General features: G+C 30.5%; 1 protein-coding gene across 5 annotated transcripts in view; it reads left to right on the forward strand.

Annotated features, from left to right (window-relative positions):
* LOC132723004 (actin-binding LIM protein 1-like) overlaps positions 1–4,562 on the forward strand; it is a 69,076-nt gene extending 64,514 nt beyond the window's left edge. For all 5 annotated transcript variants that reach the window (XM_060707691.1, XM_060707830.1, XM_060707760.1 and 2 more), the window contains one exon: positions 300–4,562. In XM_060707691.1, the coding sequence (XP_060563674.1) occupies positions 300–413 (114 nt within the window). In that variant the 3' untranslated portion in view covers positions 414–4,562. The remainder of the gene's footprint in view (positions 1–299) is intronic.
* Positions 4,563–11,530: the final 6,968 nt, after the last annotated feature.

Consider the following 11,530-nt stretch of genomic DNA (forward strand, 5'->3'; position numbering starts at 1 on the left):
ATAAAGAGGTATTTTTTCTTCCCATTTAAATTAACTTAAGGACTATTTATAGTATAGCTTCATTAACAATGCCTTGAAATATAGCTTGTGGATGGAATGAAAGTTTTTTTCTGAAAAATAATCATGAAAAGAATTTGACATTATACATTAGGAATTTTCACAGATCTGTTGTCATTTAAGGCATATCATTATCAAAAAGATTGAAATGAAAGCAGATTGTGAGTTTGGACATATTTTACAGAGATACAGATTGACCTGGCTTTATATTTGCTTTTTGAACAAATTCTTTTGTTTTACAGATTCATCTACCCAAAGAAGAATTTGAGGGCATTTTTAACATGTCAGTGGAGGAATTCAGACATTTACCCGAGTGGAAAAGAAATGACATGAAAATGAAAAAAGATCTGTACTAGCAGAAAACCCTTAGTGCTTATAGACAATAAATTGTGTTCAAATTTTATTTTTGTAATTGATCATATGGAGAGAGACACACACAGAGAGAACGTAATTTCCTTACAACAAAAGTTCCTGCTTTGTCATCATATTGTAAAAGTTTCTCGTTTAAAGCTATAGGAAAGAAAATATATATATATATACCTGCCACCCCCTTACATCAATAGTGTATGATCCTTACATCTATAGTGTATGATGTAATGATGAAAATGGAAGCAGCCATTGTTTAGAAAATAGTGTGTAGATTATCAGCAATTATCTAAAGAAGGGTATATGTCAGATAATTTAGTGATCCAAATTTAGAATGTTTGTCTAACTATTCTAGAAAACCATAGCAACGGACATCTGAAATAATCCATTCCAAAAATGGCATGAGGACATTGTATGGTCTCAAGGGTGTGAAATGTGTACGCTTTAGCAGGAAGACTTGATTGATAATATTTGTTAAGCGGAGAAAATTTCTTCATTTCAACAAATTGATTGATGAAAATGGGGAATTGTTCAAAGTTTGAGGGAAAAGTTTGAAAGAAAGAGGATATGATGTTCCAGTACTCTAAAGATCTTTAGATCTTGTCTGGTAACTGGAGCAAAGATAAAGTTAAGATAGGAGTATGCAAGTATGGATACGGTTATATGCAGACATTATTATTCTAACTAGAAGCTTTTATTTTCTGTCATATTTGAATTTGTTACAAGTGTAATAAAATGTTTATTAAAATACCTATCACGTTTAAAATATGATATTTTGCTAGAAATAGAAATTTATAGAATCACTGTTAAAATCTAAACCAAATGATCATGTCTAAAGTATTTTGATCTTAGAAATGTTATGAAAAAAGTGTAGCTACATCATATTTTTCTCAAATTTTACATGGTAGTTTGTGTTAGCTTAGCAACATTTATTTGATTTCTGTATCACCAATATGCTTTATTGAGTAGTAGGTTATAGTGTAACTGTGCTAGATTGCAATATGAAGAAGACAGGTATAATATAGGTAACGTGTATCATATATTACATGTAAGTGGTGTAACCTGTAATATGATATATCTGTAACAGGTGATATATTTATTGTAGATAACTCTGTAACAAGAGTATCTTTATGTCATATCATAGAAAAAAAACGTCAAAGGATCCAGTCCAACATAACCCTAGGTGTCTGTAATCAAAGGAGATATTGGTATATAGATGTGGCTCAGATTAAACTGATGTTCTTTATAAGACATGTACACTGTTAAAGCTGTGAAATAGATTACTTACATCATTTACAATTAATTAAGTTGTATGATCTTAAGAAATATACTACTTTATGTACCAATGTTTTGGTCAGAAAATGAAAATGCAACGTGCATAAAAAAGAGTGAAAATTGAATTCTTGTTAAGCTTTTTTGGAAAACACAGTTAAGACATCATCAAATTTCTAGAAGCTTTCAACGATAATTGTCAAGTTAGAGAACACGTGTATAGTAATACTAAGTCAAAGAGTCGCACAAGAGAGAATGTTGTTGTTTAATTGTGCAGGTTAGAGGATGATTCAATGACTGCAGAAATCATACTGCTATAAGATGTTTCGATGTGTTTATATCTCTATACTGGAGATCAAGGTTCTGATGTGAAATAGTTGTAACTTTTATTATTTGTTTAAAGGCCTTTTATGCCTCACTAATGCCTTTATTTGTATTTCTCAAAAGTTTTATTTTTTGGTGTTCCCAAAAGTAAATCATTGGCAAATTGCCTGAACCATCTTTTGAATGTGTTGCATTTCGGTTTTTTGTACAGATATAGTAATTTAGTACTTTGTATGGAAGTCAAAAATATACTATGTTGTTTACATTTTGCAACTTTGTCAGCAAATTATTTCACATTCTGCTCTAAAATTTTCTATAGATGATAAGTAAGTATCCTAAAATGCTCTAAAACCATTATTTAAACTTTATAAAAAGCATGTATGTTCTTTCTAAAGAGGATAAATTTATTTGTTTCTTAGGCATAATGTGCCTTTAACAAGGAAAGGTACAACTGTTTACACATCAAGCCAACACAATGGTCATTTTTTGATGGATGAAAATAAAGCCAAACATTGTCTTCATTTTCGCAACATTTTTTTCACATTAAGTAGTTGAAGGCAATGTTTCATATAAAATCCACATAGTAATGTGCAATCACTTTTTTTCCAGCTTGCTTACATAGCTATTTTAATCCATTATCTCACTCTTAATCACATTGTTGAATCCTTGATCAACTTTCCAGACCATCACATCAAAAGTCTGTGACATTCAGGCATAAATAACAATTGTTGTATTTCTTAAAACAACAAAGATTTGTCAATTTTCTTATCCTTTTTCAGTATCTTCACTTAAAATAGTTCTGAAAAATTTGTTAAGACTTCATTAAAAATGTTTCCATTTTTCAGAAATATTTAAATTTACTACCATTATGAGAGATGAGTTGGTCACGTACACACATATTTTTGATCACATGACTAAGAAAATGAAGTATGCATCATTTTCCTGTGTAGTAATGGTATGATTTAATATTGGTAAAAAATCTTAATTGTTTATGTGCCATTATCAACATTTCGAGCTATGAATGTTTATTTTTTTGTCTTCTATTGTGCTTTATATATTCACCTGTCATATTAATTAATTTATCTCACACATAATGTGGGGTATTATTTGTTTGTTCTGTGGAATTAAATGCTGGATAAAATCTAGATTTGTTAAAGTTGTGAAATGTACATGTTATCCTTGAAATACCTATAGCCACTGGTCTAGTGTTCTGTCCGAGAAACCTGTGCTTGATGTCTCAATCTGGTCTATCATTGCAACTGTACGTAAAAAAAAAAGAGATTTCTTAAAGCTTAATTGCAATTGTAAATTTAAGGAAAAATTAATTGTAAAATAAAGTTGAAAATATTGTCATTCTAACATTATTCATGTTTCACTGTTATTTTATTGGACAGAGTTAGACCCCTTTTATGATTGACACTGATTATTTCTCAGGTATTATCTATGTAACAAAAAGGACATGAATTTCAGAGTTATTGCCCTTTATTTAGAAGTAAACCACTTGCAGTTACATCAGTTTCAATAAATTTACACAGTTTTTATTGGAGGCATATAGAATGTGTATCTCATCAAGTAAAACTATTAATATGTGCCCTCAGGTACACATAGGGGTACCTGAGGTATTGTCCGACACAAACAAACAAACAAAAAAGTACTAATGTTTATGAACAGAAAGATAAGACTTAAGACATTCTGTGGCTATTAAGGTATTTCTTGGAACATTGGAGAAAAAGTTAAAATCAAAAATAGGTTGTGGACAATCATACCAAAAAAATACATTATTATCATTGTTAAATCTCTAGTAAATTATCTTAGCAAAGTATATAAGAGAACAGATTATCTTTTTAAAACCTGTACAGTGATTATAAACATATCTTTAAATGAATTGTCGTGTTGTGACTATTTATATATTGTTTTTATTATTATTTTTTTAATTTAAAGATTTGTGGAGAGTTTAAGAGATTCCTTCATTACAAAGATTTTTTTTAACTTACTAGTATCGATATGCAACAATAGTGTCCTTGATATATATATACATGTACATATATTTGCCGTTATAATTGCTTTATATACCGAGTCCACTACTGTGCCGTGAAATTATAACGTCGGTAACATGTGATTACATTCTATCATTATGAAGGAATCCTTAAACTATGCCACTGATTCTGGTACAGATTCTATTTGTATAGTTTTACACCAAAGGAGATGATAATGTTTATTATCTAATTCATAATTAGATACATGCAATTAATTATTCACCATTTAAATGCTTCACTAGATGATCTTTTTTTTAAAATCTATATGTAAGAAATGTGAGTTATTGATTGGGCATCTTTCGATGTGAATTAAAATATGATACCCTGAGAAATTAAACAGTATTCTATATAATAAGTTATTGTTACGTCAGATAATATATGTTGTTGCCTTAGTGTTATTTCTGTCTATATAATGTACCTTGTTTTGTCACCTTTGTGTCAGATAATTGAAGTCAATAACAGAGTACTGTAATTCCACACTGAGGCAGCACACTTAACAACTAATCACACATAGTTATTCTGTTTTTTTAGGAGAAATACAAAGAGAACACAGAATCAAGCAAATTAATTTCTGCATGTAGGAAATGTGCAAATGTTAACAGGGTTTTAAAAATTATTTTTGATGGGTTTTTATTCTGTATTATTATTTTCCCATAATTCTTTATTTAATATCATAATTCTGAATTATTAATTGGTGACCACTTAGTTTGCAATTGTAGAATATCTATTAAATAATAATATTTTAGATTAACATACCTGACTAATATGTTATATAATAGGGGCATTCCTTAAAATGATCATTATGAAAACAATCCATGTACATGATACTTTTAAATGATAATTGATATTTTGAAATTTCAAATCATTCATATGTTTGATGTTCAGGGTCATAATGCAAATTTTTGTTATTGCATTCTTTAGCACTTGTTCAGGATTGGTGAAAGGCAAATAAAAGAATAAGATTAATTTTTTTGAAAAAAAAAAGTGCTTCTAAAATCATTATTTTTGTATCTTATTCAGAGATTAGTATTTTCGTTCACTCAGAGAATTTGTTGCCATGACAACTGATAAAGGCATTTAACACTGCAATTATAAACTAATAGTAACATTTTGTCTAACTTTGACTCTTGTTTTTGCATTCAGGCCAGCTTTTATATAGCTCAGACAAATATCAGGAAAACATAGAATATATTATATAAGTCTATTTATAGAAACATATTTTCTTTTTTACTTATGTAAAAATCATGAGTCAGTATAGCCGCTATATGGTTGTTTTTATTTGTGTGTTTTTTTATTTATATTGAGTTTTTAATGCTGTTGATTTTATAGTTTTTGTTAAATATATTAACTATTAGGTTGTGTATATTTATTAGGGATTCGGAATTAGTAATCAGACTTCGAAGGTTGTTTTATTTTTTTGTGCCACCTCCCCCTGACAAGATTTCAAGGGCAGAAACTTACATGAACATTTGTTTACTTATAAGTCTCACTTATGATATTTTATAGGGTTTTTTGTGTCGCCTCTACGGAGTAGTGGCGACATATAGGGATCACTTCTCCGTTGTCTGTCTGTCCGTCTGTCTGTCCGTCACAAAACTTGTCCGGACTACTCCTCATAAACTACTGGTGCAATTTCATCCAAACTTTACAGGAATGATCAGTAACAAGTCTAGTTGTGCATATTGTCAGCATTTTCCGGTTCAATGATTTTTGACAGAGTTATGGCCCTTTAATAATTTTTATTTTTAAAGTTTGTCCGGACTACTTCTCTTATACCACTAATGCAATTTCAATGAAACTTTACAGGATTGATCTGTAGCTCAAGTCCTTGCACATATTGCACGGGTTTTCCGGTTGAATGATTTTTGGCCGAGTTATGGCCCTTTGATAAAAAGGTGTTTTTTTTCTGTGTGTTGCCAGATACACAAAAGCTTGTCCGGACTACTCCTCAAAAACTACTGGTGCAATTTCATCCAAACTTTACAGGAATGATCAGTACCAAGTCTAGTTGTGCATATTGTCAGTATTTTCCGGTTCAATGATTTTTGTCAGAGTTATGGCCCTTTAATAATTTTTATTTTTAAAGTTTGTCCGGACTACTTCTCTTATACCACTAATGCAATTTCAATGAAACTTTACAGGATTGATCTGTAGCTCAAGTCCTTGCGCATATTGCACGGGTTTTCCGGTTGAATGATTTTTGGCCGAGTTATGGCCCTTTGATAAAAAGGTGTTTTTTTCTGTGTGTTGCCAGATACACAAAAGCTTGTCCGGACTACTCCTCAAAAACTACTGCTGCAATTTCATCCAAACTTTACAGGAATGATCAGTACCAAGTCTAGTTGTGCATATTGTCAGTATTTTCCGGTTCAATGATTTTTGTCAGAGTTATGGCCCTTTAATAATTTTTATTTTTAAAGTTTGTCCGGACTACTTCTCTTATACCACTAATGCAATTTCAATGAAACTTTACAGGATTGATCTGTAGCTCAAGTCCTTGCGCATATTGCACGGGTTTTCCGGTTGAATGATTTTTGGCCAAGTTATGGCCCTTTGATAAAAAGGTGTTTTTTTCTGTGTGTTGCCAGATACACAAAAGCTTGTCCGGACTACTCCTCATAAACTACTGGTGCAATTTTATCCAAACTATACAGGAATGATCAGTACCAAGTCTAGTTGTGCACTGTCCGTCTGTCTGTCCGTCTGTCACAAAACTTGTCCCAACATAAAATTGGCCATCATGAGGCGACACATGTGATTACTGATCGCTCTTGTTTTACCTATAAAGTAACTTGGCAATCTTGCACCATTTAAAAAAAATATATTCAGCATGGCCCTCAGTTCATTATTGTACAGCTGAGTTGTTTAACTTGATCAATTAATGTAAAGGGAGGGGTTGCTTCTATCTGAGATGATTCTTGATGATTTTTCTAGACTTTTGCTTGTAGACTTTTACATTATGTGTTATAAAATGGGCAAGGGCAGACAACTATTTCGAAAATATACTTGGAAAAGCTTCTGTCATTATGGGAGAGCCATAGTGTATTGTTTTGTAGGAAAGTATATGACATTGTGCAATTTTTATGTTAAATACTGCATGTTATACATGAATGTAATTTTTGCTTCAAATATTGAGTTAAAACAGTATAAATCGGGTTTTGTGTGTTGTGTGATTGTTTAAATAGCTGTTACGATTTTTAACCTATGATTTTGTTAAGCATAATAATGTTCTGTTATAATATAGACCTGATGTCATTTTCATGACATAGGCAACTTTTTAATCATCATACATTCAACATAACACAACTCTGTTCCTAACTTCCTATTCTTTTTATATTAAACTTGTTTAGTGTATACATAATAGGGATCTTATACACACAAAAAAACTCTAGTCAGTTGTAGATATAAGTGTAAAACAAGTCAACTTTGGGAATATCGGCTGATGTCTCGATATAAAACTGTCTCTATCAGCTATATGTGTACTATAACAGACCACAAATATCGTTCTTATTTCTTGACCATTACTAACAGGTCTCTTCAAAATTTATTTAAATCCAAGGACATACACAATTGTTTTAGAACTGATGTTTTGCATTAAAATTGATATTGGGGAAATAATTAACAATGTCTCTAAAATTAGAGGGGAAAATTTTTTACAGTGTCTATGAAATAATGAAATATTGTCCTGAATTATAGAGATGACAAGTATTATCTCTGAAAATATATAGCAGATAATATTCTGAATTGTATCTGGTAAACAACAGGCTGTAATTTTAGCGTTGATATTATTTTCTGAGAAAATTCAATACAGAGCAAGTGTTGAAATAAGGGAGATAATTGTGGTACTGATATAATGAATTTGATGTTTTGAATTCTGTTGTTTTTCCATACAAAACTTACATATTTGCAGAGCAACTTAAGTGTTTTATGATACACATTTAACACATTATTTGTTGGATAACATGAAACAACCATTTCATAGTGCAATAAATCTTCAAATTATTTTTTATTTTTTTATACGTAACAATATGTTTTGTTTGTTTTTCTTTTTTTTTCAGTTCACTATTTTTGTAGAAGTGTAACATCATAAAATTTTATATAAAGTAGAATTATGGAATTTTTGATATTTCAAGGTCTGTAGTTACAGAATGTAACAGTAAAGTTTTCAAGTTATTGTAAACACAAATTTTCTATAATAATTATAAATTTTGCATTTTTATCAAGATTTAACAAAAGATTATACCATATTGGTTTAAATAAATATAAAAAAAAGATAAATAAAGAAAGATAAGTCACTAATTTGTAAGATGGAAAATTAAAATTTTTTTCAGTTGGAAAAATGGTTTAAAACATGTTAAGTCAGTTATATGATGTATGAAACATGTGTGAATTACATCCTGTGTTAGTTACGTTATGTGCTGTATGAACAAATGTGAATTAACATAATATTAGATGTGTGTTGAATGGTATTTTATGCCATAGTCATTATTTTAAACATGCATGTGGCATTTGAGATGTCAATAAAAATGTTGCTTCCATAACATAGTTTGTTAATATTATTTATTATCCCCTGTAAATGAATACTGAAGGGCATTGAAATGGCACAAGCAGATACATTGTCAAGTCATTACCCTTTGTTATATTAAAATGAGTCCAGATTACAAAAATAAGTTTGGAGCATCACACTAAATATTGTATTGCGCTATATACCGGACAAGGCCTTTAATCATTAAATGCTAAAAACTTGACTTTTTACCTACTGATATGCACTTTAAGACATGTAATTCATCTCTTCGCAATGATTGATATAATATAATGAATGAAAAATGTAAAAAAAATTGACCAAAAAAACTGATGTTTTTCTACTTTGTGTTCACGATTTCTGCAAGAGTCTAAAGGTACTGCTTCAACACTGTAGTGTGTTAAAAATCATTAAAATAGGCATTTTTATGAAAAGAAATTAGGTAATCTTAATATTGATGTGTTTAAATTATACCTACATTTGGGTGAGTATCTGATAAGAATAAGATTTACATGATATGTCATCTTGGTACATTTGTGTTTGCCGCCCTCTTAGCTCAATACGGAGAGCATCGTTTTCTGTCATCAAGGGGTGGCTGATTTGATCACCTGGTGAAATTTCTCCATGACAACTGATCTCTGACATCAAGTCTTATCGTCATTGTTACCTCATTGTTATAGAAAAAACATCGGTCAAGAAACAAAAGCTGTGTGACTATGAGCAAAAGTGTGAAAAACTATTTGAAGCACCAGTGACCTTGACTCATGTGAATCTTATTATAGACCAACAAAGGTATGTAAAAGACATCAGTGAAAGATGAAAGATAGTTTCAATGTATATAGGCAACATCGTATATGGATATATTTAGATCTTGAACAATGCACTAAAGGTCTCTAGTCTCTATCATTATGATGTGTCAGAAGTTCCTATTGGAAATTATTGACAGTTTAGTTTTACTCTAAAAAAACCCATTTAACATGAGTATAGCTACACTGAGGATAACAGCTGCCTGGTATTTGACAAGTACTGAAAATATGATATATCCTCCAGTGGCCATGATTTGTTACCCTAAACGTTTCACAGAGCTGTTTAGAAGATACACTATATTTTCTAATGATCCAAGCATTCTATGTTGAAATAATTTGGCTGAATGATACATTAAATTTACTTTGATGTTTAAAAATATCCAGCTGTTTTCTTTCTTAATGAACATTTGTTAAGACTTTCTGACATCCAAAGTAAGGATATTCACTCTAGGACAGGGACGAATTTAGGACATGACAGGGACAAATTTAGAACATGGCAGGGATGAATTTAGGACATGACAGGGACAAATTTTGGACATGACAGGGACAAATTTAGGACATGACAGGGACAAATTTTGGACATGACAGGGACAAATTTTGGCAGGGACAAATTTGTGACATGGCAGGGACAAATTTAGGACATGGCAGGGTTGAATTTAGACCATCTGATGATACTACTCTTAGATAACTAGGAAATACAAACAAACACATTATTATATTTTTCAATTTAGTTTATGTTACTTTTCATACAATTTTTTTATAAAAAGAAAACAGATAAGTGAAAATATAATTATTGTTTATATATCACAAAAGTAAAAGAAAATCATATATTTGGCAGATAATACATACAAGAAACAACTTATACTTATAGTGAATTGTTATTTGGTATAAGACACCTTTATTTACTCTCAGCAAATTATGACAATGATATGTCAAGTTATATGTGCTAAATATGTTATAGCACTGTTTATCATATAATTTTATGCTACTATCGTTTTTTTGTTCTTTATGATTTCAAGTTTATGACTCTGTTCAGGTTTTTTTTCTAAGCACATTGGGATCATGACCCGATTCCAACAACTTTTTAGACAAATTGGGAAAAAAAACTTACAACATATTCTATACTTCAAATAGGGCAACAAAATGAAATATTTAGTTAATTAAACTCCTTTTATATTTCAAGCATAAGCACATAAATATTACTATTTGGAATGCAAGATTACAATTTTCTATAGCAAAGTGCAGTTAAATGTAACATAATTATTAAAATTTTACTTCATATTATTTTTTGTTCCTTGAATTGGGAATTTTCTCCTTGAAATTTTGGCATTGAGAACATGGCTCAATATCGGTCATCAAAATGGGATGGGAAAAAACTTGCTGTTATATATTGTAATATTTATATTCATTAAGTTTTAACAGTATCATATCAATGTTGTAACTTGTTTTGTATGTTTAATAATTTGTGACAGTGTTGTCTTTGAGACTTTGAACATTTGACAAAGAAAAGCTTTACAATATAGATGATTCAATAAATTAATCCATACAGAATTATCGTCCCTGAATACTTTTCAGTATTTCAATGTGGTAAGGAACAAATAGAATGCAGGAAATGGATATATGGCTTTAGTATATAATGTATAAAGGTGTATATAATTCACCAATGTTACCTTCACCATTTGCATATATGACCCTAAACCACTATCTATATAATTCCTTTATAAACAAGAGGGCCATAATGGCCCTGAAATCGCTCACCTGTATATTCCCGGGGCGGGGTCAACTTTTAACCTAGGGGCTTTTATTTGAACAAACTTGGTAAAATCCCATTTGAAGCTGTTTCATGATAAATATCTAAGCTCTAGCTGTAAGAAGATTTTTTAAGCTTTTACTATACACATATAGGAAAAAACAATGACCCCCCACTCTGGGTGGGGCTAATTTTGTCCCCAGGGCTTTTATTTGAACAAACTTGGTAGTCACTCACTAGAAGATAGTTCATGCTTTAAAAGGAGATTTTTAAGTTTTTACTATATACATATAAGGAAAATCAATGATCCCTGGCGCGGGGCCAATTTTTACCCTAGGGCCCTTATTTGAACAAAAATGGTAGACACTCATTAGAAGATGTTTCATGCTAAATATCT

This window comes from Ruditapes philippinarum, unplaced genomic scaffold, assembly GCF_026571515.1.
Source record: "Ruditapes philippinarum isolate M1 unplaced genomic scaffold, ASM2657151v2 ctg363_1_1_1_1, whole genome shotgun sequence".
Taxonomy (NCBI): Eukaryota; Metazoa; Mollusca; class Bivalvia; order Venerida; family Veneridae; genus Ruditapes; species Ruditapes philippinarum.